The sequence below is a fragment of the Crinia signifera genome, chromosome 2 (genome assembly GCF_055691185.1).
Source record: "Crinia signifera chromosome 2, ASM5569118v1, whole genome shotgun sequence".
In the NCBI taxonomy this organism is placed as follows: Eukaryota; Metazoa; Chordata; class Amphibia; order Anura; family Myobatrachidae; genus Crinia; species Crinia signifera.
The window spans coordinates 364,486,401-364,507,760 of NC_139218.1; the positions used below are offsets into that span (position 1 = coordinate 364,486,401).

At 41.8% G+C, this 21,360-nt stretch overlaps 1 protein-coding gene across 4 annotated transcripts in view; it reads left to right on the forward strand.

Annotated features, from left to right (window-relative positions):
• The window catches only part of ZMYM2 (zinc finger MYM-type containing 2), a 69,272-nt gene extending 50,219 nt beyond the window's left edge, over window positions 1–19,053 (forward strand). For all 4 annotated transcript variants that reach the window (XM_083169933.1, XM_083169932.1, XM_083169934.1 and 1 more), the window contains exons 11-23: window positions 1,540–1,705; window positions 3,001–3,035; window positions 3,165–3,294; window positions 6,415–6,530; window positions 8,037–8,628; window positions 8,716–8,829; window positions 9,721–9,815; window positions 10,839–10,998; window positions 13,480–13,631; window positions 14,352–14,466; window positions 16,365–16,616; window positions 16,711–16,831; window positions 17,937–19,053. In XM_083169933.1, coding sequence (XP_083026059.1) covers window positions 1,540–1,705; window positions 3,001–3,035; window positions 3,165–3,294; window positions 6,415–6,530; window positions 8,037–8,628; window positions 8,716–8,829; window positions 9,721–9,815; window positions 10,839–10,998; window positions 13,480–13,631; window positions 14,352–14,466; window positions 16,365–16,616; window positions 16,711–16,831; window positions 17,937–18,129 — 2,241 coding nt within the window. In that variant the 3' untranslated portion in view covers window positions 18,130–19,053. The remainder of the gene's footprint in view (window positions 1–1,539; window positions 1,706–3,000; window positions 3,036–3,164; window positions 3,295–6,414; window positions 6,531–8,036; window positions 8,629–8,715; window positions 8,830–9,720; window positions 9,816–10,838; window positions 10,999–13,479; window positions 13,632–14,351; window positions 14,467–16,364; window positions 16,617–16,710; window positions 16,832–17,936) is intronic.
• The last annotated feature ends 2,307 nt before the right edge of the window (window positions 19,054–21,360 follow it).

Below are 21,360 nucleotides of genomic sequence, written 5' to 3' on the forward strand. Positions count from 1 at the left end.
CTCTCCAAAAGCGAGCAACCCTATTCAATGTGAAATATTCTCTGTCTTTCTAAGTGATTTTCTCCGTCTCTCTCCGTGTAGCAATTCTCCATCTTTTGATGGAGATCTGGAATGTGAACTTTTAAACTAAAAGGTTTTTTTTTATAATTTTGGTGTCAAATAATCAGGTTTTTTTTTTCTGTGAAGGGGCATGTTATTTTTATTCATGTGCTTATAGCACATGAATATATATTTAATAAAAAAAAAAATATTTTTTTTTTTTTTTTTTTTTACACAGTGCATCCAGCAGGGGGCCGGAGCGCTCGAGCCGCTCATTAGATATTCATATATTCACTGCACCCGATCGTTAATATGCACGATCGGGTGCAGTAAATACTGGGTCCGCCGCTGGCTATAGGGGGGGGGGGGGCAGCCTGTGCTGCCTGGGTCCAGGGGAGCCCACCTTCCCTCCACATTCCTCTGGAGCAGCCAGGGAGACTTTAATCTCTTTGGCTGCTTCCGTCCCCCGGCTCCCTGAAAGCTCCCTGCCGCGGACGCTCGTCCGCTGCAGGGGTTAAGACTCGCCGCGAGTGGCGGCGAGTCTTAAATACATTGAATAGTGGGAGCAGGAGGCTCCGGAACAGGGAGAATCTCCGCTAAAACACGGAGAGTGCATGGAGAGCGAAATAAAACGCTCTCCATGCACGGAGAACTTTTTCATTGAATACTGCCCTTTGAGTAACCCCATTTGGCAATGGGGTTAGATGGCGAGCAATCCTTACCAAAAACAAGCCACCCTTGCCACAGAAACCCCTTCACCGGCGGCATTGAATACAGCACTTTATCTGTAGACTGTAAGCTCACACGAACGGGGCCCACTCTCCTCATCTGCTTTTCTAAGATTATCTATGCCACTGTTATAATTGCATCAGTGTCTGCTGCTGTAACTGTATTTTATTTACCATGTACTTGTCCTAACTTGCATTTGGGCTGTAAATCACTATTTTCTAGGTGGTTTTTTTTTGTACATCTATGTATTGTTAGGCTTCAGAGCCCCTGTGGCGTTATATAAATTAATAATAATACAATGGGAGGTTACAGTAATATACAGACTGTATTGTTAATACATCAAAATCAAACTAGATTGTCATAGCAACAAAATAAAATCCACCTAAGAAATGAATAGTGGTTCAGTTATGTAGTGAGGTATTGGGTTCACCACATACTTAAACAAAGGTAGCCACGAGCACTAGATTTGCATATTACGTTGTCCATAAATAATTACATTTGGTTCTGGGCATCAAACTCGGGGCATCCCCTGTAAGTGGTCCGTGCACCCCAGAGTGGCATGGCACCTAGTTGGGGAACCACTGTTCTAGGCAACAGTGAGATACTAGGCCCATGGATTGTCAGAATGCCTTGGCCATTCTTCCAAGCTTTTTTTAAACTCGGGTGCTTTAAAAAAAAAAAAAGTGACAGTACCTACTATTTACCACTAGAACGCACAGTGCTTCAGTAATGGGCTCTGAAAGTCCTAAATGGTCTGTTTGCTTATTCCAGGCGGCAAGGTGTGACTGCTGTAGAACGCAAGGACTACTCAAGGAGAAAGTACAGTGGCGTGGCTCCATAAAGAACTTCTGTGACCAGCAGTGCTTACTACGTTTCTACAGCCAGCAGAATGAGCCTAACATGGCAACTCAGAAGGGCCCCGAGAATATGCATCTTGGTATGTTGATTACAGTGATTCTAATAGGAGTGTGTCACAAGTTGCATGATTGACGAGCACTTGATGTCCGGTTTACTGTCATTTGTAGGACTAAACCATTTCGGCAATTAGGGAACGGAGATTATACAGTTATTATAACATTGCACTACAGCTCTGCTTTCTGTAGGTCAATTAGTATAGTTGCAGCAAATGTGTGCACTTTTTTGCTTCGAGATTGATCGGCGCTAATGTTCTTTACATGATTTTAAGACACACATTGAATCTTAGAACGTTTATTTGTCTGGCACCAATCATATCTGTGTGTTATATGCTAAGCAGCCTGCTTCCGTAGTTCCTTACGTTTTATTTTTGCTAAGACTGCCACACGTGAATGGGAGGGTCAGTGCTACCTATTGGAAGACATGGGTTTCCCACTATAAAATACAGGTCCGCAGCAATCTTACCTGGACTGTGGTAACTCCCTTATTCCTCATTTACATATATATAGATGCAACCACTGATGGAATGTGGCAATGGGAATTCTGTACATCTCATCCTCTTTATATTGTGTAATATATATATATACATCAAGAGAACCAAATGTGACGTTATCTAATTCAGGGTCTCATCCCTAATCCTTAACGTACACCAACAGGTCATGTTTTGTGGATTTCTGCCTCTGTACGTATCAGTTCATTCATTTAGCCGGACCAGTTATTGTCCCACCTGCTTCTACAGTTAGAAGTCCACAAAACATGGGCAGTTAGTGGTACTTGAGTAAAGAAGTTGAGAACCCCTGATTGAAATGATTCTGCGTACACAACTAACGAGTGGAACCACCAAATACCGTACACCTATAATAGTCTGTCCTTGATCTCCACGCTCTCTCCCAAATTCTAAACCGACTCTGGAAGCAACATCATAACTTTTAATCAGGCCTCAGATCACCAATTACAGTGAGAGCTGTGGTACAGATAACGCTATCATTGTCACAGTGGAAACTCATTCTCTGGAATGATATCAATATCCCCAACCCCAGCGAACACCTCCCAACATTAGCAGCCACTTCACAAATTCCCCGTAACTAGGTGTCAAAACCTAGTAGAAAGCCTCCCCAGCAACAAATAATGATCTGCAGTATAAAATGGGCCATTAAATTGGAATTAAATGACCAACAATCACATATAGGTATATACATTTGCCAATGTAGTGTGTGAATTCTATTTTATCGTTTTTTTTTTTTTTCATTCCTTCTATTGCGAAAGAGGCATTTTGTGCATTTTCTTTCTCTTTATTAATTACATGTTTATTTACAGACCAAGGTGTTCAAGCTCCAAGGCCAAGACCGATGGTAATTATTTTTTCCTTTTGTCTTTTTTATTATTATTGATTAACCCTGTGTTTCACTATTTAGGAAATATATGTGCTTATCAAATATTTCTATGCAGTGTCTGATTTGAATACTTTGTCATTATTCCAGGTTGCCAACTCTTCCTGTTCTACTTCCGCACCAAAAGACATGAAGAATAAGGCGGTCCTGTGCAAACCGCTGTCAATGACAAAGGCCACGTACTGTAAACCTCACATGCAGACTAAGTCTTGTCAGACAGGTATTCCTTTGTTTCACTTCTGAATTCTGCTTTAGCCGATTTTAAATTGGATGTGACCATGGTGATATAAAACAGTGGGATTTCACGCTCTCGATGGTTATGTTCTATTTCTAGAAAATCTTATTAGCAATGCTCCAGGCAGAGGGTTGCTGCAATACTCTTTGCTGGGCCCTAGGAAGACGGTACTATTCTTGTGACACTTAAGGGCACAGCTAGCAACGAGTGTTCTTGGTGTTATTACTCGTACAAATGGTAAATGATCACCATGTCTCCCACTGAGGTTCTCTGGCCAGGACCTTTTGTCCTATACCTTGTCTTTACCTTGCAAAGCAGCTTGGTCCTAAGGTCTGGCATGGTTGGTATGTGGTCTTTTCTGGTGTTCTCTTCATGAGAAATGACTGACAAATGCCACCATGTCTGGAAGCAGTAGATTCTTGGTGTTCTTTATGCACTGAGTATTTCTCCTACTGGATGGATTTGTGGCGTTAATCACGGACTCTTTGTTTGTAACCTGACAGGAAGATGGGATATAATAACTTGGCTGTGTTTTTTTTAAGACAATACTAGAGATGAGACGCGGCAAAGATTTGGGCATCCAAGGCTGCTTTCTGGTTAATAGGAGAGCTATACAGCTTCCTTCCTGCTCATTTGGAGGAGCTGCTTACTGGAGAGTGGATTAAGACAAATTTTCAGGGTGCAGTCCTTTAGGTTGAACATGACTCATGGAACAGGTCATGGTCATGGCAGTTTTGGAGATCACATGTGCATACATCTTCCAGTCTCAGAAAGCCATGGAGTTGGAAGTGTTCACAAAGTTGTACATTGCTGGTTTGTCCTCATACGTTTTATTGGAATCCTAATAGATTATTATGAGGCATGGAAAGCATAATCCCTGATAAGCCGCCGCCGGAGCTGTGATAACACATGGGAATCGGAAACACTCATCCTGGATCCCATGTATTTAACTGCGATTTTGGGTCCATTTTCGTGCCATAAAAATGGCTTCTTATTGGATACCGCAATAATGACAATCAGTCGTAAATCACTATAGCAAATTGTTTGTATCAACCAAAAAAAAAGCATTGAGGCTAATTGGACACCCCCCTATGTCTTAAAGCATTCTCCTTTTGTGTATGTGGATCTGGTGGAGTTAAAAGTTTCGGTACTTGTTTCCTAGAACGGCGCCCACGATTTTGATCTTAGGCATCGCAAGGAAAAAAATCGCGTCGGTCGCATCGCATGCGGCCAAAAAAATGGCATGTGATGCGACCGTCGCGATTACCGCGATTTTACATAGGGAACAATGTTAAATGGCCCAATTGACCCGATTTCACATAGGGAACAATGTTAAATGGCCCACAGACCCCAAATACCCACCCTGAAGTGCGAAATGGCCCCCCCCAATTGTTAATGCCAGCCCACGATCAACGTCAACCCGAAGCGTGGCGAGCGCAGCGGTATGCGTCCTACGACCTTTTCATACCCCCACTATCCACGTCGGCGTGGAGTTGAGAATAGAAAGTGTGGCGAGTGCAGCAAGCCCCGCGAGGGGACGCGGAACACGCTCCCGAAGCGTGGCGAGTGGACACGGATTACTTAACATGTATTCCACGTCCCACGCTTCGGGCACACTTTCTATTCTCAACTCCACGCCGACGTGGATAGTGGGGGTATGAAAAGGTCGGAGGATGCGTACCGCCGCCCCTCGCTGCGCTCGCCACGCTTCGGGTTGACGTTGATCATGAGGTGGCGTTAACAATTGAGGGGCCATTTCACACTTCAGGGAGGCTATTTGGGGTCTGTGGGCCATTTAACATTGTTCCCTATGTAAAATCGGGTCAATTGGGCCATTTAACATTGTTCCCTATGTAAAATCGGTAATCGCGTCGGTCGCATCACATGCGATTTTTTTGGCCGCATGCGATGCGACCAACGCGATTTACATTTTACCATGCATTTCTATGTAAAATCGCGGCCATCGGTCGCATCGCATGCCATTATAATGGCATGCGATGCCCGCGATGGGCGCCGTTCTAGGAAACAAGTACCAAAGTTTCTTACCTACAAAACTGCTTTGTATTGTAGATTCCCATTGGAATAACTCAACTGGGCGTGTGCATATAACTGCACCAGCCCAGTGACGCACAGAATTGGCCAGTGTGTACGGTTAAGCATGCTGTCTGACAAAAGATAAATCGGCAGATACATTTCCTAGCATGTACCCAGCTTAACGTTTCTCATAACCTGTAATAACGGCCTTGCATACGCCTTCCTCCTAGATATGTGCAATTAAACAAGGAACATTTTTGAGATTAAACAAGGAACATTTTTTAGATTAGTTTAAAATATTTTTTCGGGTTAAACATCCGTAAACGCCACGTCCGCTTTCTTTGCATCCAAGTATGTTCAACTGACACTGATTTGTGTAAGTTAAAAATGTAATTGTGAAGTTTCGTTGCCAAGGTTTCTGCAATCCTGATGATAATCTTCAATATCCGATTGTGAACTTTTTTTTCTGATCTTTTTGGTGCCATACACCAGTGGTTCCAATTTTTTTTTTTTTCAATCATGACACCCTAGAACAGCGGTAGCCAAATCGGTCCTCGAGATCTACCAACGGTCCACGTTTTCCAGGTTACCTAGCTGCTGCACAGCTGTAGTCATTACTAACTGTCACATTTTCAAACCAGCTGCATTCATTCCTACTATAGATCCACAGGTTGCCTGGAAAACATGCACTGTTGGTAGATCTTGAGGACAGGTTTGGCCACCCCTGCCCTAGAGTACCAGCATTTTTCTTTCTTTTTTTTCATGGCACCCCTAGGCCAAAAGTAATTGTTATGTGATGAGGGATATCACTTGCTTGTGTTTAGCCATATATTTTATGATTGGAAGCCACAAGCATGGTTTCTTTTCCTATTAAATTCACCTTAAATAAATGTAATTGGTCCAGGACTACTACTCCATGGTACACAGTTTGGTTACCACTGCCATACACAAAGAAATTGGCAGCTTCCTTGAGATTACAACAATTGTCTAGCAACATTGTAGTATAAATCCTTTCTTTTTTTATTGTAGATTGAATATTTTTAATAGTTTGTCATTTTTTTTCTTTCATAGAGGAAGACTTGAATACAAAGTACGTTCCAGTGCCTATCCCTGTACCTGTATATATCCCGGTGCCTATGAATCTATACAGTCAAAAAGTACCGGCCCCTACTGCAATACCTTTTCCAGTAAGTAAAAGGGTAGAAAATATGTAAAACCTGCATTTTACTTGAAAATGTTTTTCTTTGTGAAATGTACAAGGAGACGTCTATTATAAGGTCTGTTACTAAAGCCTAGAAATTCTACACTTCTTATCTTCCTTGATCTGTTGCAAAACCTTACTTGCCAGTCCCCTGCTAAGGATCAAACCAAAACGATCTAGAACAGGAGCCTCGGATTTCGATTTCTATTAGAGAATCCAAAGGCAACCCTAGCCTCACAATTGCCCTAGTGGAGTAAGAACGTCCATTTCTACATTAACCTCTTAGGAGACGCTGAAGCCATGGTGTATAGAGGGCTGAAGTGATAACTACTCCTCTGCCCTGTCATGAATTCAGTTTTCTTGCCACAGAAGTAGGATACATTGCCATAGTGCAGTTCTAGCCATCTTGTGGCTCTCCAGATCTTGTGAAACTAGTCCCAGCATGCCTGGCAACAGTTTTGCTAATAGAGAGTGCTAAACCTGTGGCAATGCATGCTGGGATGTGTAGTTTCACAACAGCTGGAGAGTCACAGGTTGGCCAGTCCTGCCCTAGTGCAAAATAATTTTCTTTTTAACTTAGTTGATGGCTATTTTCTTGGATATTGCTAGAAGAGAGCTAACAGAGTTCTAGAACACATTTTATGTGGGGCTGACTTATCAAGTGAGCGTATCATTACATTTCCCTGGATCCTGTGCTGCCATCATACTAACCATATTGGGCACCAAACTGCACGGGATGCAGTTAAAATCCCGGCGGTCGGGATCCCGGCGTTCAGAATCCTGGCGTTCAGAATCCCGACGCCGGAATCCAGACACTTTCTCCCTCCTGGGGTGTCCACGACACCCCTGGAGGGAGAATAAATTAGTGTGCCGAGCGTAGCGAGGCACCGGGCCCGCTGCGTGGCGAGCCCGCAAGGGGGGGGGGGGGGGCGATCCACGTCCCCTCCCTTGTCGGGATTTTGGCGGTCGGGATTCCGGCGTCGGGATTTTGAACGCCGGGATCCCGACCGCCGGGATTTCATACTGCTTCCAACTGCACAGCTAACTGAATCCCCTGCATGCTGGGATAGGTGATTTTCCAAATGCAATCCAAACCGGTAACCACACAAAATATAGTGTACAGAAACCAGAGGCACACTGACACACACATAAACACACATTTTCTACAATGATCACTGATACAAAGGGCACCGACCAGGGGCACACGGACGCACACATACATTGTACAGGGAACGGAGGATGGGTGCACTGACACGCTTTGTATAGGGTACATTGACCAGTGGTGCACACATTACCAAACCTGCTCCCCTCCCGGACGATTAAAGAATAGCAGACCCCCAGAAGGCAAACTGCAAATAGAATGGGTGTAGTTGATGTTTTCCCTATGCCCTTTATAGCCATGGTGCCAGTGTTCCAAATGGTTTTAGAGAAGATGATGTAACGCAATGATTCCCTTTAATAACCAGTCATCTAATATTGTTTTTTAACCCAGGTTCCAGTTCCAATTTTTGTGCCGTCATCTTTGGACAATGAAGCGTTTTGTGAGGAAGACTTATTAAAAGATGATATGGAATTAAAGGGGGAAGATGTGGATTTAAAGGAGGAAGATGTGGATTTAAAGGAGGAAGATGTGGATTTAAAGGAGGAAGATGTGGATTTAAAGGAGGAAGATGTGGATTTAAAGGAGGAAGATGTGGATTTAAAGGATGAAGATGATGAAGACGATGATTTAAAGATTACACTACCAAAAGTGGAAGCATTAGAAGAATCCAACCCTCTGAAAAAAGAATTGGTTAAAGAGAAAGTGGAGGAGGAGGAGGAGGAGGATGATGATGATCAATTGGACAGTAAAGAATTAGAGGAAGGAAGTAGACTGGTTGGAGAAGAAGTAGTGAAAGTAACAAAGGATGAAAAAATAAAAGATGAATCCTTATTAAAAATAAACATGAGTGAGGAAAATGACCCTTCAGAGGTTGTGAAAGAGGAAAATGTTCTGAAAGAAAGTCCAGTCCTTCCTGTTCCTGCTGTGCTGGACACGACGGAGCCAGTGGCTGATGACACTGCAGTATGTGACACTATGGCCGGTAAGTGCCATTCATCCCCCTCCTATTGAAGACATTGCTGAATACTTTGTTGAATGGTTCCAGACTGCCTTTTTTTTTATTTTGCAGATGAAGAGGATTTAAAAATGGAGGACTTTAACATCTGCATTGCAGAAAGTCCAACAGGGCTGCTAGATCTACCGTATGAGCCAGAACTGGATATTGAAATTGATTTCCCTAGAGGTAAATATATAATGGGGGGATTTAATGTTCCTGCATTCCTATTGATCATTAAAGAAACATTGTGCACATGTTCAGTGTGGCTTGTTGCTGTACCTCCTGCTTCTAATGGTTACAGGATCCGCTATGTTACACCGGTAAATATGGGTAAGCTGTCAGGTGTAATGCAACATTTGGAGTGGAGCTGGCCATGTATCATTGACTTTATACAACCTATAATAAGGCCTTCCTCATTAACGAGCAGTGGAAGTATAGTCCTGGTTTACTTTTCCATAATAAACGTTATTAGACATTGTAATAAGCTCTTTGTAAATAGCTTCCCCCTGTAAAGCGAACAAAACTTCCAGAAATGTGTCTCGTACCTAGATTAGGCATGTCTAACTATGTTTATAGGGTGGCTGTAATATCCCTTTAACCAGGCTGGCTGGGAAAGTTTGATTAAGGGGGTATTATAGCAACCATACATTGGGGTTTGCTCATGAAGCTTTGAAGTTGCCCATGTCAACCAATCAGCTTTGAAGTAACATTTATAAAGTCCATTCTGTCAATTTCTACGTAACAGCTATGTGTTTGTCCTGGGCATCTTCATTACTGGCACACGTATCCACTGTTTTCACTGCTTCTTGAACACAGTCCCTTTAAATCAGTGGTTTGCACCCCCGGACATCAAGGCCCCCCAACAGTTCACGTTTTCCAGGTCACCTAGCAGGTGCACTCATTACTCACCGACACATTTTAAAAATGTGGAGCTAATTATTTCACCTGCGATTATGTGTATAGACCTGGAAAACGTGCACTGTTGGGGGTCCCTGAGGACTGAGGTTGGGAACCACTGCCTTAAATGTGAATTGTGAAATTACCAAGTAATCTCTAATGAAATCATTCTCATTGCAGCTGCTGAAGAATTTGATACAGAAAGCGAGTTCCTTTTGCCTCCTGTATTTGGAGAGGAGTATGAAGAACAGCCCAAACCCAAGCCTATTAAGAAGGTATTTTTCTGCTGTGTGACTTGATCCAGGTCATATTATGTATAATATATATATAATATAATATAATATATATAAATCCAGGGAGAGTAGTCTAGGGGCTTCATGTAGTCCTAAGGCCATAGTGTCTGGACCTGAACACATGGAAATTGGCTGATAATGTATGGGAACAATACTTTCTCCAGTATTCATTTTATGTCTCTTAGACGTCAACAGCATATTACCATTGTTGTGGAACTATGACACAGGGTAAAGTGTAACGTTGACTTTCTTTTGTATCATTGTGAAATTATTTTTTACGGGAGCACATTTGTCATGTAGCCAACGTGACATTGAGCAAGTTCTATCCTTATGTTCCTACAAGTTGTTCGTAAGTTACAGCAAATATTCCACAACATGTTACATAAAGCAGAATGTGTAAAGTAACAACATGTTGCATCAGTATGAATTTACCAGTTACACAATCCATGCCTTCCAACCCCCAACTGTCTTTCTGGTGCTTCTCTCATTTCCGCACTCCTCTCCCTATTTTTCATCTGTCCTACAATGCCCAGCCCTCTTGGAAACAAAAAAAATCTCCATCTCTATTGCTTCCCCCCCAACTCTATCCCTCCTTAGCTAACTCTATCATCTCTGGTCCTCTCCTCCCCCCCTAATACCCCATTCACACTGCACAAATAAAACTGGTCCGTCCCAGGTTGTTCGTCGACCCGGGTCTCTGTGCGGTGTGAAAGCGCCATTTGGAAAACCTGGGTCCAGCAACCCGGCATTCCTACCAGGGTTCAAAGAAGGAATTTATCCAGGTTGGACAGTATAAACGGGACTCCCAAGCTGAGCAACCCGGGTCCAGTTTATACTATAGGGAGGAGGCAACGTCAGCTCCAAGTACTGCCTCCTCCTCCACCCCTCCGATGATGCGCGCCCAATCAACCTCGCCCCCGTATGATGTCAGCGATCCCGCTTATTGCTGGGTTGCTATATATATGCCTTGTATGATAAGTTTGCCTTTATCTGGCATGTTTGCAGGGGATGAAGAGGAAGGCACTTTCCGATTACCAGTCTCCCAATGAGAACTCTGAGGGCATCTTTCCTCTGAAGCATTCCTATGGCATCAATGCTTGGAGGCACTGGGTGAAAACACATCCGGCTCACAAAGACCCACCAGCAGTAGGTGACCTTGGCGAAAGTAAGTGACTTTTAAACCTTTCAATTGCTTCCTTGCCAGAGCTGCCTTTATGATTTGCTCCTTCGGTGTATATATTGTCATTTACAAATGTACTGAAATCTAATTTATGGTCCTATTTGGTTTAACCTCCCTGATACCCACGTGACACTGTATATACTGTACTTTGTGCTTACAGGGACTTCCAGTTGGCGGCTATAATAGTCAGTGGTGTCATTAATAATATAAGAGCTTTATCAAAGCTTTTGGGGTGGGTTGAAGTGTATTGCGCTGCTGTTTAATAGTTAATTAAAACACACTAGTTGGCTGTGAAAAAATATGCAGGACACACTGTGTAGATTTTTTGTTTTATATATGAAATTAGAAAATTAACAGTACATATACACATTTAATATCTAAATAGAAACATAAATTAAAAACACATTTATATAAAAATAGCCATAGAATATTAGCATGAATTGAGATCCCAATGGATGTATTGGTATTGCTATTAGCAGACCTTAGAATAAATGCAGTCAATTTGCACTGATGTTAAAAGGATAATTACTCCAGATCGTATAAGCAATTGTAGGATATTAGGTGCAGTCACAAATGGAGAAAATATGCTCACCCTTTCTCGTGCTGGTTTTGTTTGAATAGATAGAGGCAGGGGATAATTTCCTTCAGCGTTTGAGTCCAGATGTTGGATAGATGGTAGCTCCCTTTCTTATATACTGTACACTCCTCTCGGCACTGGGCCGGTGTAGCCTGCGTGCGGTTTGCTTTTGAGGGCACCGCAGCAGTAAAAGAGTGTTAGGGTATATTCACCGAGTGGTGTGGGAGAGCTGCTCCTGTTGTAGCGTGGAGAGCGGCTTGCTGGAATAGCTGATGGCCGGCAGCAGGGGGATATGCTGCACTTCAGCTGGAACTGGACTAGGAACGCTGAGTTGATGGTGGGTCAGTGAATAGGTTAATGTCCACAGTAAGGTCTCCGTTAGCGCAGATAATTTGCGGCAGTGAACCTGTGGATAGATCAGCGCCTATAGTATAGTTGCTGTCAGCGCAGTTGACTTGCGGCGGTGAGCCGGTAAGTGAGGCAGCACTCACAATGAAATCTGCAGTTAACGCTGTCAGGATTACCAGCGGCGGGGAGCGGTGAGCCGACAGGTGGATCAGCGTCCACAATGAGGTGGTAGTCGGCGTGCTTGTGGCTTAGGATACCGGCAGCGTGAAGCGGGCGTCCTTCTCCTGGGGGACAGGATTAAGGTCTGCTAGCGTGGATCAACAATTCAGGTGTGCAAACACGTCAACGCGTTTCGTCCCCTAATGCAAATGGAAACTTTCTCAAGACGAATACTAATGACTCAGCAGTCTTTATTTATAGGTAAGCACTTTGCTTTTGATTGCTAGGTAATTAATCAATTAATAGCTCTCAACAGATTGTGGCTGTTTGTGTACACAATTTTATATGTTGGTAACTTATCTAGCTTTCTACACAGTGTGTCCAATAAAGTAATAATATTTACAGATACTTATAAGACAAAAATACAGTTCAATAAGGCGAAAAAGAGACAATAGTCATTAATAGTTCAATTTAAAGGGATACAGAGACCCAATATTGGTTCAATGTAACAAACAGAATTATTATAGATGTATATATATATTTAGCTGTAAAACATCTCACATAGATTTATATCTTTAGTAGACATATATAGAATTCGATGTCCCCTGAATATTTGTACCGTAATTTATCAGATGCTTATGCAATCATACAGAGGAACACCGGATTGATAAATTACTAATCTGTATAGAGAGAAAAACATTCTTTCATTTTTTCATTTTTATGATGTCAGGTATAATTATTTAAATCAAAAAGGAGGAGAGGGAGACATATGGAGAGGTATATACAAATACTATTGATTAATCAAAAGAAAGTGATAAATAGGAGAGAGATAAAAGGACCCCCTACCATACAGGAGATGGTAGGGGGTCCTTTTATCTCTCTCCTATTTATCACTTTCTTTTGATTAATCCCCCAAAAGTCATCTCAAGTTGAGAAAACTGATCAGATCGGGAAAAGAGTTTCTATAGCCATATGTGCAACACTTCAAGGGACACAACACTTGTACACACGGTGCAACATATTGCCGTGTCCCGTTTTCATCAGCATCCAGAGATGGTCACTGATGAACAGGAGACTCTGCCGGGGAAACAGCCCATTAGGGGGCTGAACACTGGAGCGCGCACCTGGTGATTTTATCCCTGCAGCACAAACAAATCACTGGCAATATGGTCGCTCAGTGACCATATTGCCAGCGATATTGTACCAAGGTTGTAATCCTCGATAAAAACAATGTGGCCAACTCAATAAACTGGGGGAGCACGGGCCAAGAAAGGGAAAGTTCTGCAAATATACTCAAGTTCTTGTGTGTTTTTTTTTTTTTTTTTAATCTATCTATATTAAAATGATTAACTGCCTTAAAACACTTTTTTGGGAATTTTTAGGTAAGTCTGTAAGGTTAAAAGAGGAGCTTCTGCAGCACACAGCAAAGGGTCTTTGCTATTGGCTGTCACATTTCGTCAAAGAGGTGCGAAGGCCGAATGGCGAGAGCTATGCTCCGGATAGCATCTATTATCTGTGTCTGGGAATTCAGGAGGTAAGTGCGGAGTGACCGTGGCAGAGATTCGAACCCAAAAACTCAGATAAATCCCTTAATCTATAGCAAAGCATTTCTCAAATATCAGCAAAGTGGTTAAAAGTTTCAATATTATCATTATTGCAGATCTGACACTATAGCAAGTAATACACAAATGTCTTACAATGTAACAGATTATGCACTTAACCCTTTATAGTGCCAACATATGTGAGAGATGTTCAAACTGTTGCTCACATTTGATATATACATTCAAATACAAAATGTTGTGTAAAAATAAATATATATATTTACTATATAAGGTAAACATAGGTCATGATGAATGAAGATGTTTGCACTCAAAGGGTTAAAGTAACTATCTCATATGTTCCATGTGTTGGTGCTATTTAACAGTTTACAAAATGTAACTTGAGAAAACCAACTTTAGGCTTTCCTTACACAGCCAGTCATTGGTTTTCCATGTAGCATAAATGCTGTTTGTCCCACCATCCGGATAAATGGCTACTTATCTCCGATCGCTGCTCCGATGCTAGCCAAATCCCCCTGTGGCTCCAGTGATTGTTTGGGACAGAAGCATAGTAGTTTGGTTTAAGCTGTACCCATTTTTACTTTAGATAAAATTTAAATAAATTAGCAGTTCTGTCTTTGTTAGGAAGTCTGCAAAAAATGTAATGTGGTATTTTGGTTTTACAATAAACTTATTTCATTTATTGCTTTCTATAGTACCTGTCGGATAGCAAAAGAACAGATAATATATTTAATGATCTGGACTATCAGGAGTTTGGCCAGGCATTCAATAATATCCTTAGGAGCTGGCAACCCAGCATTCTCCCTGATGGTAAGTCTTTTGTGAGTCTTCTGGGAGGGGGAGATTTTGTGCAGATGTGTAATTGTGGCAATTCCTGTAATAAAGGTCCAGTGTCTGTAAGATAAAGCAGCCTCCTTCTCTAGCCATGTCCCTCAGCGTAGGAACATGTACTGTGTGTTTATACTGGATATCTGTGTGTCTCGCAGTTGTTGTAATATTACCATTGCTGCCTCATAGTGCTGTGTTCTAGAACCACCACCTGGACCTGTTTTGTTAATGGCCATGATTAATTCGCTTTTAAGGAAATGATGGAGTATACAGGCTTAAACAGGAATTTTACGCACAAATAGGACATGAGCAATTCTGACATACAGATGTACACAAGCCCACATTGTGACTATACAGAGTCCGCCCGCCCAATGTTCTGTCTGCGGATTGGCGGAAATGGCAGCGGGTTCCAAAGTCCACCTCGGACTGTCGGAAACTGCAGCATAGAAGAGGCGAGTGCCGGGATTTTCACCTGTTGGAAATATCAGCACAGATTGACCAACTCCCATTGTAAATATATATATAGTAAAGGTGCCAATAGACGGTCCATTCATCGGATCCGTTCGGCACTTATATAGTACGCATTGCATTGCATTCATTGTGCATGCAATGCGATGCTATGAACAGCTAGTACAAAAAGTATGTTCAGCACATACTTTTTGTACCGTAAGATGAGATGCGCGGGAGCGCGCATCTCATAGTACAGAACGGACCGTGTATGGGCGACTATAGTGCTACATTCAAATTGTCAATACTGTGCTCTTTCCTCTCACACATGACCAACATTGCCATCCATCCACTGCTTTTGGCAAATTTGAACTTCACTTATAAGACTAAAAAGATGTCTTTTGAGCGTTGACATATGTTACCACAGTGTCAGAATATTTACCACCTTAATTATTTATACAGATGTATGGTGAAAGTCCTGTGCTGGGTCCTGCACATGTATCCAGAGCAATGTCATATCAAACAGTTGACCTATCTCTTTGAGCATTTATTTAGACTTACTGGTACTATGTACTATGCAGCACAAAATCAGACTAGTGATCTACATGTCCCCATGATCGCGTAGGTCAGACTGCAGTCAGTGAGAGCAACCATTTACCATGGCCCGCCCGATGCTGGTTTTGGCTTCGCCAGCATCAGGCTGGCAAAAGCCCTATCAAAACAGCAGGGACAGCACTATTCCTGCTGTTAGCTCTGGGCTGCGCTGGGGATCTCGCGTGAGTAGCGAGATCCTGCGCATGCCCAGCCAGGCCGGGGGACAGGAGACAGCGCATCAGTGTAAGCTACATCTACATCGCTGGAGGGTGGAGCTCCCCCACTTCAGCAGACAAGATGTTAATACATCTTGTCGGTCTCCCCTCCTGCTTCGCCTCGCTAATGAGCCGAAGCAGGAAGTTTATATACATCTGCCCCAAAGTGTGAAGAGCCAGCCCAGCCTTGCTACCTGACATTTGGTAATCTGTCTTTTAATGCTACACATGGACTATATAGTCTATGGTGGGGGTAGCCAACTCCAGTCCGCGAGAGCTACCAGCAGTTCACGTTTTTCAGGTCACCTTACAGCTGCACACATTACTCACTGACACATTTTAAAAGATCCACAGGTGGAGCTAATTACTTCACTTGTGATTCTGTAAGGTGACATGGAAAACGTGAACTGTTGGTAGCTCTCGAGGACTAGAGTTGGCTACCCCTGGTCTATGGAATATGACCAGTTTAAGATTCAGTATATAGCACAAACTCAAGTCAGACACCTTTTACCAGAAGAGATTAACCTATGCCTTTACTTGGACTTGACAGAACTGTACATGGTGTATGTAGTCGATTTTAAATAAAGGATCTCCCTTTTAAATCTCTCCTATTCTGGTTTTCAGGCTCCCTATTCTCCCGCATTGAAGAAGACCATTTGTGGCGAGCAAATCAGCTTGGAACGCATTCACCCATGACCCTCCTATTCACATTATTCTACTTCAATACAAAGTATTTTAATTTGAGGACCGTAGAACAGCACTTAAGGCTCTCATTTGGCACCGTCCTGAAACACTGGAAAAGGAACCCTATAACCCAGGAAAACAAAGCTTGTCTCCAGTACCAAGTATCCTCGTTGTGTTCGAGTGACAGCGAAGGTGCGCTTATCTCACTGTGGTCATGTACTGGTAGCATTACTGAGTATATTCTGCTCTGTGGTACAGTGTGCTAACCATTGCGTGTTTCTCCTAGATAAAATTACGTCTGGGAAAAGGAAACATGAGGACGATGAGCCAGTATTTGAACAGATTGAAAACACAGCTGACCCATCACGTTGTCCTGTAAAAATATTTGAGTACTATTTAGCTAAGAGGTAATGTTTCCGTACATCATACATATACTATCCTGCCAATGTATTTCATCAAAGTTCTGTGCATTGGTTGTGTTGCTCCTTGCACACTGTTCCACCTCTCTCGCCCTTGTTGGTCTGACCTTCACTATAAATCTCACGAGCAATGCCTACTTCCCGTCCTCATTTATACCATCATGTATACCCACATATCCGTACGGTCATAAACATTTTTGCTCTCCATCAGGACATACCTGGGTTCCTTTCACCCCCTAACGCTTTACAATAAAGACACTATGGCAGTGGTTCCCAATCTGTGTGCTGTGTTGCCTTGGGACCCCCTTGCATGGGTGCCTCGGATTGGTGGTTCTGGACCAAATCAAATTTATTCTGGTCAATGCAATTGGCAAAACTAGTGCTTGTGATAACCAATCCTAAAATATATGGACAAACCAAAGAAAATCCTGTTCCTCACCAAATAATGAAAGTAAAGATGACATAATGCTATTTCATTTTTTTTCTCTTAATTTCTCAATAAGAAGCTTTTGGCCTAGGGGGTGTCATGGATACAATTCTGATGAGCACCTTGGTTCAAAAAAGTTTGGGAACCACTGCTCTATGGATTAATTAAGCATTGAATTATCCTCAAGTGTTCTAAGTATGAATTCCCTGTGATCTGGCATCAGGCAAATTGAGTGTGGTAGAATACCTTGTGTGGTAGAATACCTTGTGTGGATTTGTATACCACAATTCAGGCATGTCCAAACTATGTCCCTCCAGCTCTTGTGAAACTACACGTCCCATCATGCCTTGCCACAGTTTTGCGGTTATGGAATGCTAAAACTATGGCAGGGCATGCTGGGATGCATAGTTTCACAACAGCTGGAGGGCCACAGTTTGGACTCAAATCAAAACACAGGATGTTTTTAGGTTTCATATAAGTACCATCTACACATAGCCTGAATTTTACACAGTATTTTTGTTTTTCTAATAAAGGGTCGGTCATGCTCAAAAAAAAAAAAAATTGTTATTTTAGAAAATATTCTGTAATTTGTATATGGGCGACTCAACCTGTATTTAATTGTTTCCCCAATTATGTTAAAGTAATGTGTTTTCCTTTTTGTTGCAGCCCCCAGAATCTGAATCAGAGAATGGATGTGTTTTACTTAAATCCTGAAAGCTCCGCTACTCCAGATTCTCTCGTGTGGTTCACATCCTCTTCCCTGGATCGGAACACTTTGGAAAACATGCTTATACGGGTTTTACTAGTAAAGGATATTTATAACAAAAACAGTTACGAACTGGACGAAGACACAGACTAAACTCTTGCAAATGACTAAGCGGTGACAAGAATGGAAACAGCATTAGATAGACTACGCGCTAGAATGATTTACTGAGAACTAAGAGTAAAAACATTTCATGTTTACTCCCCCATGTATTTTATGAGTTTTGTAGCAGTGTGCCCGCCTGGGTATTACAATGTAAATATCTGTGAGACATTTGCCATTATTATTTTTTTTTCCTTGTAGTGAATTTTAAGATACATAAAACTCAACACACAACTCTATTTTTTTTTTTTTTTTGGTTATTATTTATTTGGATTAGGGATGTTTGTAACTTTTTACATGACAAGATCTGAATGCGAATGTGCCATGTGTATTTGCTTTCTCTCCATATTGCACAATTCTGCTGTTGCAAAGCTTTCTGTAAAAAAAAAAAGGTTTTACCCAGGTTCTTAAATTGGATAATTGTATATGAGTTGCATTTACGAAGGCTTAGATTTACTGTACGTCTTCTCTCGAATTTTAAATTCAAATGTAAACAAATATGGAATTGTTTTTATTTTAGTTTGGGGGGAATCCCTATTGGCTTATGTAGGAGAAAAGACAAACTGCCCGTACCAAAAAATAAGACAATTTTGAAAATACTGTCAATATTTATGTACTGTAATGTGAACCTCTTTTTGTGATTTTTTTTTTTTTCCATTTACTTCGGCCTGTTTCCTTTTTTCTTTTTCTTTTTTTCCAACCCTTCCCTACTTTCTCATACTGATTAAACATTGCCATGTATTTTCTTTGTGATTCTTATATTGCCACCCAAAAAAAATAAAACTTCTACATTTGTCTGCATAACCTAAAATGTAATAACGCTGACATTTTCTGGGGAACAATTGTTTTTTTTTTAAATTTTATTTCTTATAACATAGGATTTTTTTTTTTCTTTTAATTAAAGAAAATGTGTTCTAATGAATTGCAAGTGGCATCTTTCAAATATAATCCTCTTCCTACCATGGCTGGTTTTAAATTTGAACTATTAACAAACATTTATTTCAGGTGTAAACGGGGCTGCTAGTCTGGTGGTGGTTGGTAATTCTTGGGTTCTCTAGGAACGCCGGAGGGCGGGCTGCATCACCTCGTGTTGTGTTTCAGTGCCTTTTTAGAGTGACAGGTGCTAATGTCTGGCTGAAACACTTGAGCTAGATTAAGCTGTGGCTTGTTTAAAGATTCTTATTGCATTTATCTCATCATTTTGGTAATAATGAAACTGTACCTTCCCAGGGCAACATAGTTTCAGATTGGAAGCTGTTTTTTTGTTTGGTTTGTTTTTTAAACCTTCCCTTTTTATAGAGAATATAGTTACCATGGGATGTGTGGTCGTTAGGTCGGCCCAAGAAAGGTCGACACTCCTTAGGTTGACAGGGTCCTTAGGTAGACCGGCGGAAGGTTGACAATGCAGAAGGTTGACATGGGTTTTTGATTATTTTATTTCTCCACTGTGGTTCCAGAACAGGCGGTAGTTCATGCCCTTCCATCCACTAGGGCAGTGGTTCCCAACCCTGGTCTTCAAGTACCCCCAACAGTGCACGTTTTCCAGGTCACCCGGCAGGTGCACTCATTATTCAGGCACGTTTGAAAAGATCCACAGGTGGAGCTAATTATAGCACTTGTGATTCTGTGTGGAGACCTGGAAAACGTGCACTGTTGGGGGGTACTTAAGGACCAGGGTTGGGAACCACTGCACTTAGGGCATGGAGGGAGAATAGAATAGTGTACTGATCCTAGCGAGGCACCGTTCCCGATGCCTGGCTGCTGTCCAGAACTAGACGTCTAGATCTAGACGCCTTAAAAAAACAAAAAAACTTGTTGACCTTCTGCATTGTCGACTTAAGGAGTGTCTACCTTTCTTGAGTCGACCTAACGATCCACACCAGTTACCACATAAAAATCACAGCACTTTGAATGTTGAATGGGGGATATCGGTTGGTTTACGTACTGTAGGGTAAAGCAAGTAGCGGCAGCTGAGTATACCATGAATTGCTGAACACATTGCACTTTTATGTTTCTTCGGCGTCTCTGACAAATAGAACTTTCCTGGTCTGAACGGTTTCTAAGGGAACTTTATTGATAGTAATGTAACATTACCCAGAATACTAACTGCATTTTCTTTTTATCTTGCAATACATTGTGACATGTTAGTGCTTTCTCTGCAATCGTTTTTGACCTTGATAATTACGACTATGCAAAAGCAATAAAGTTATGCTTAAATGTAAACATTTGAAGCTATAGTTTGTTGGTAGTTAAAACAAATCTTTTTTCAAAGCACACATTGCTGTACACAGCCTTTGAGTTATGGATTGTAATGATTGTATGTAGAAACGATCAGAAGTATTGGTTAAAGATTTGATTTTCCTAATCTCCTTATGCAGAATATCTGTTATGTCACAATCACTGCTTACAGCGGTATTTATCATAGTATGGAGAGAAATAAAGCACAAACAAATCCGCTTCTGTCATTTTTGAAACCCAGCCTGTAGATAGAAGTTGGTTGGTTAATGTTTTTTTTCTCTACGCTTTATTTCTCTTTATACTTTGATTAAGAAAAAACTTTAACTTTAGTTGTATACTGTATCAATATAGACCAGTGCAGAGGTAGAAAACTTAGTGGTATGCACATTAGTTGGGACAAAGTGTGTGTGTGGTATCGTATCTGGCCGCCTGATATACGATGTCTCTATCAACCATGTTATGGTCGACCATGCTTAGACTAACCCGTCTAGTTAGACACCTAAAGAAAGTCCACCGCGTCTAGATCGACAATAACGGAAGTTAAAACAATAGGCGAGTGGTCGACGGTCACATGGTCACAGTTAGACTTGGTTCATACTTTACTATCCATGTGGACACAGAATGAGACTATAATAGTGTTCCGAATGCAGCAAGGTACCGTGCCCAAAGCATTGCAAGAGCAGCGCACCACTCGAAGGGACAGTGCATATTTACAGTGTCCATGGGGACCCCTGTGACTTTTTGGCACCCAAAAAATGTAAATAACTTATGTCGCCCATAGGACCGTCAACTACGCTCCCGTCGCTCTAACACTGGTGTCTAACTTTCATAACTGTCGATCTACGGTTGACTATCTGTAGGCATCTAACTAGATGAGTTAGACTAAGGGTGGTCGACCATAAATGGTTGCACTAGACCGCTTCCATCCGCTATACCATAACCTGCTGTGTGTCGGGGGTGGTATTATTTTATTCCCCCAGGACCCAG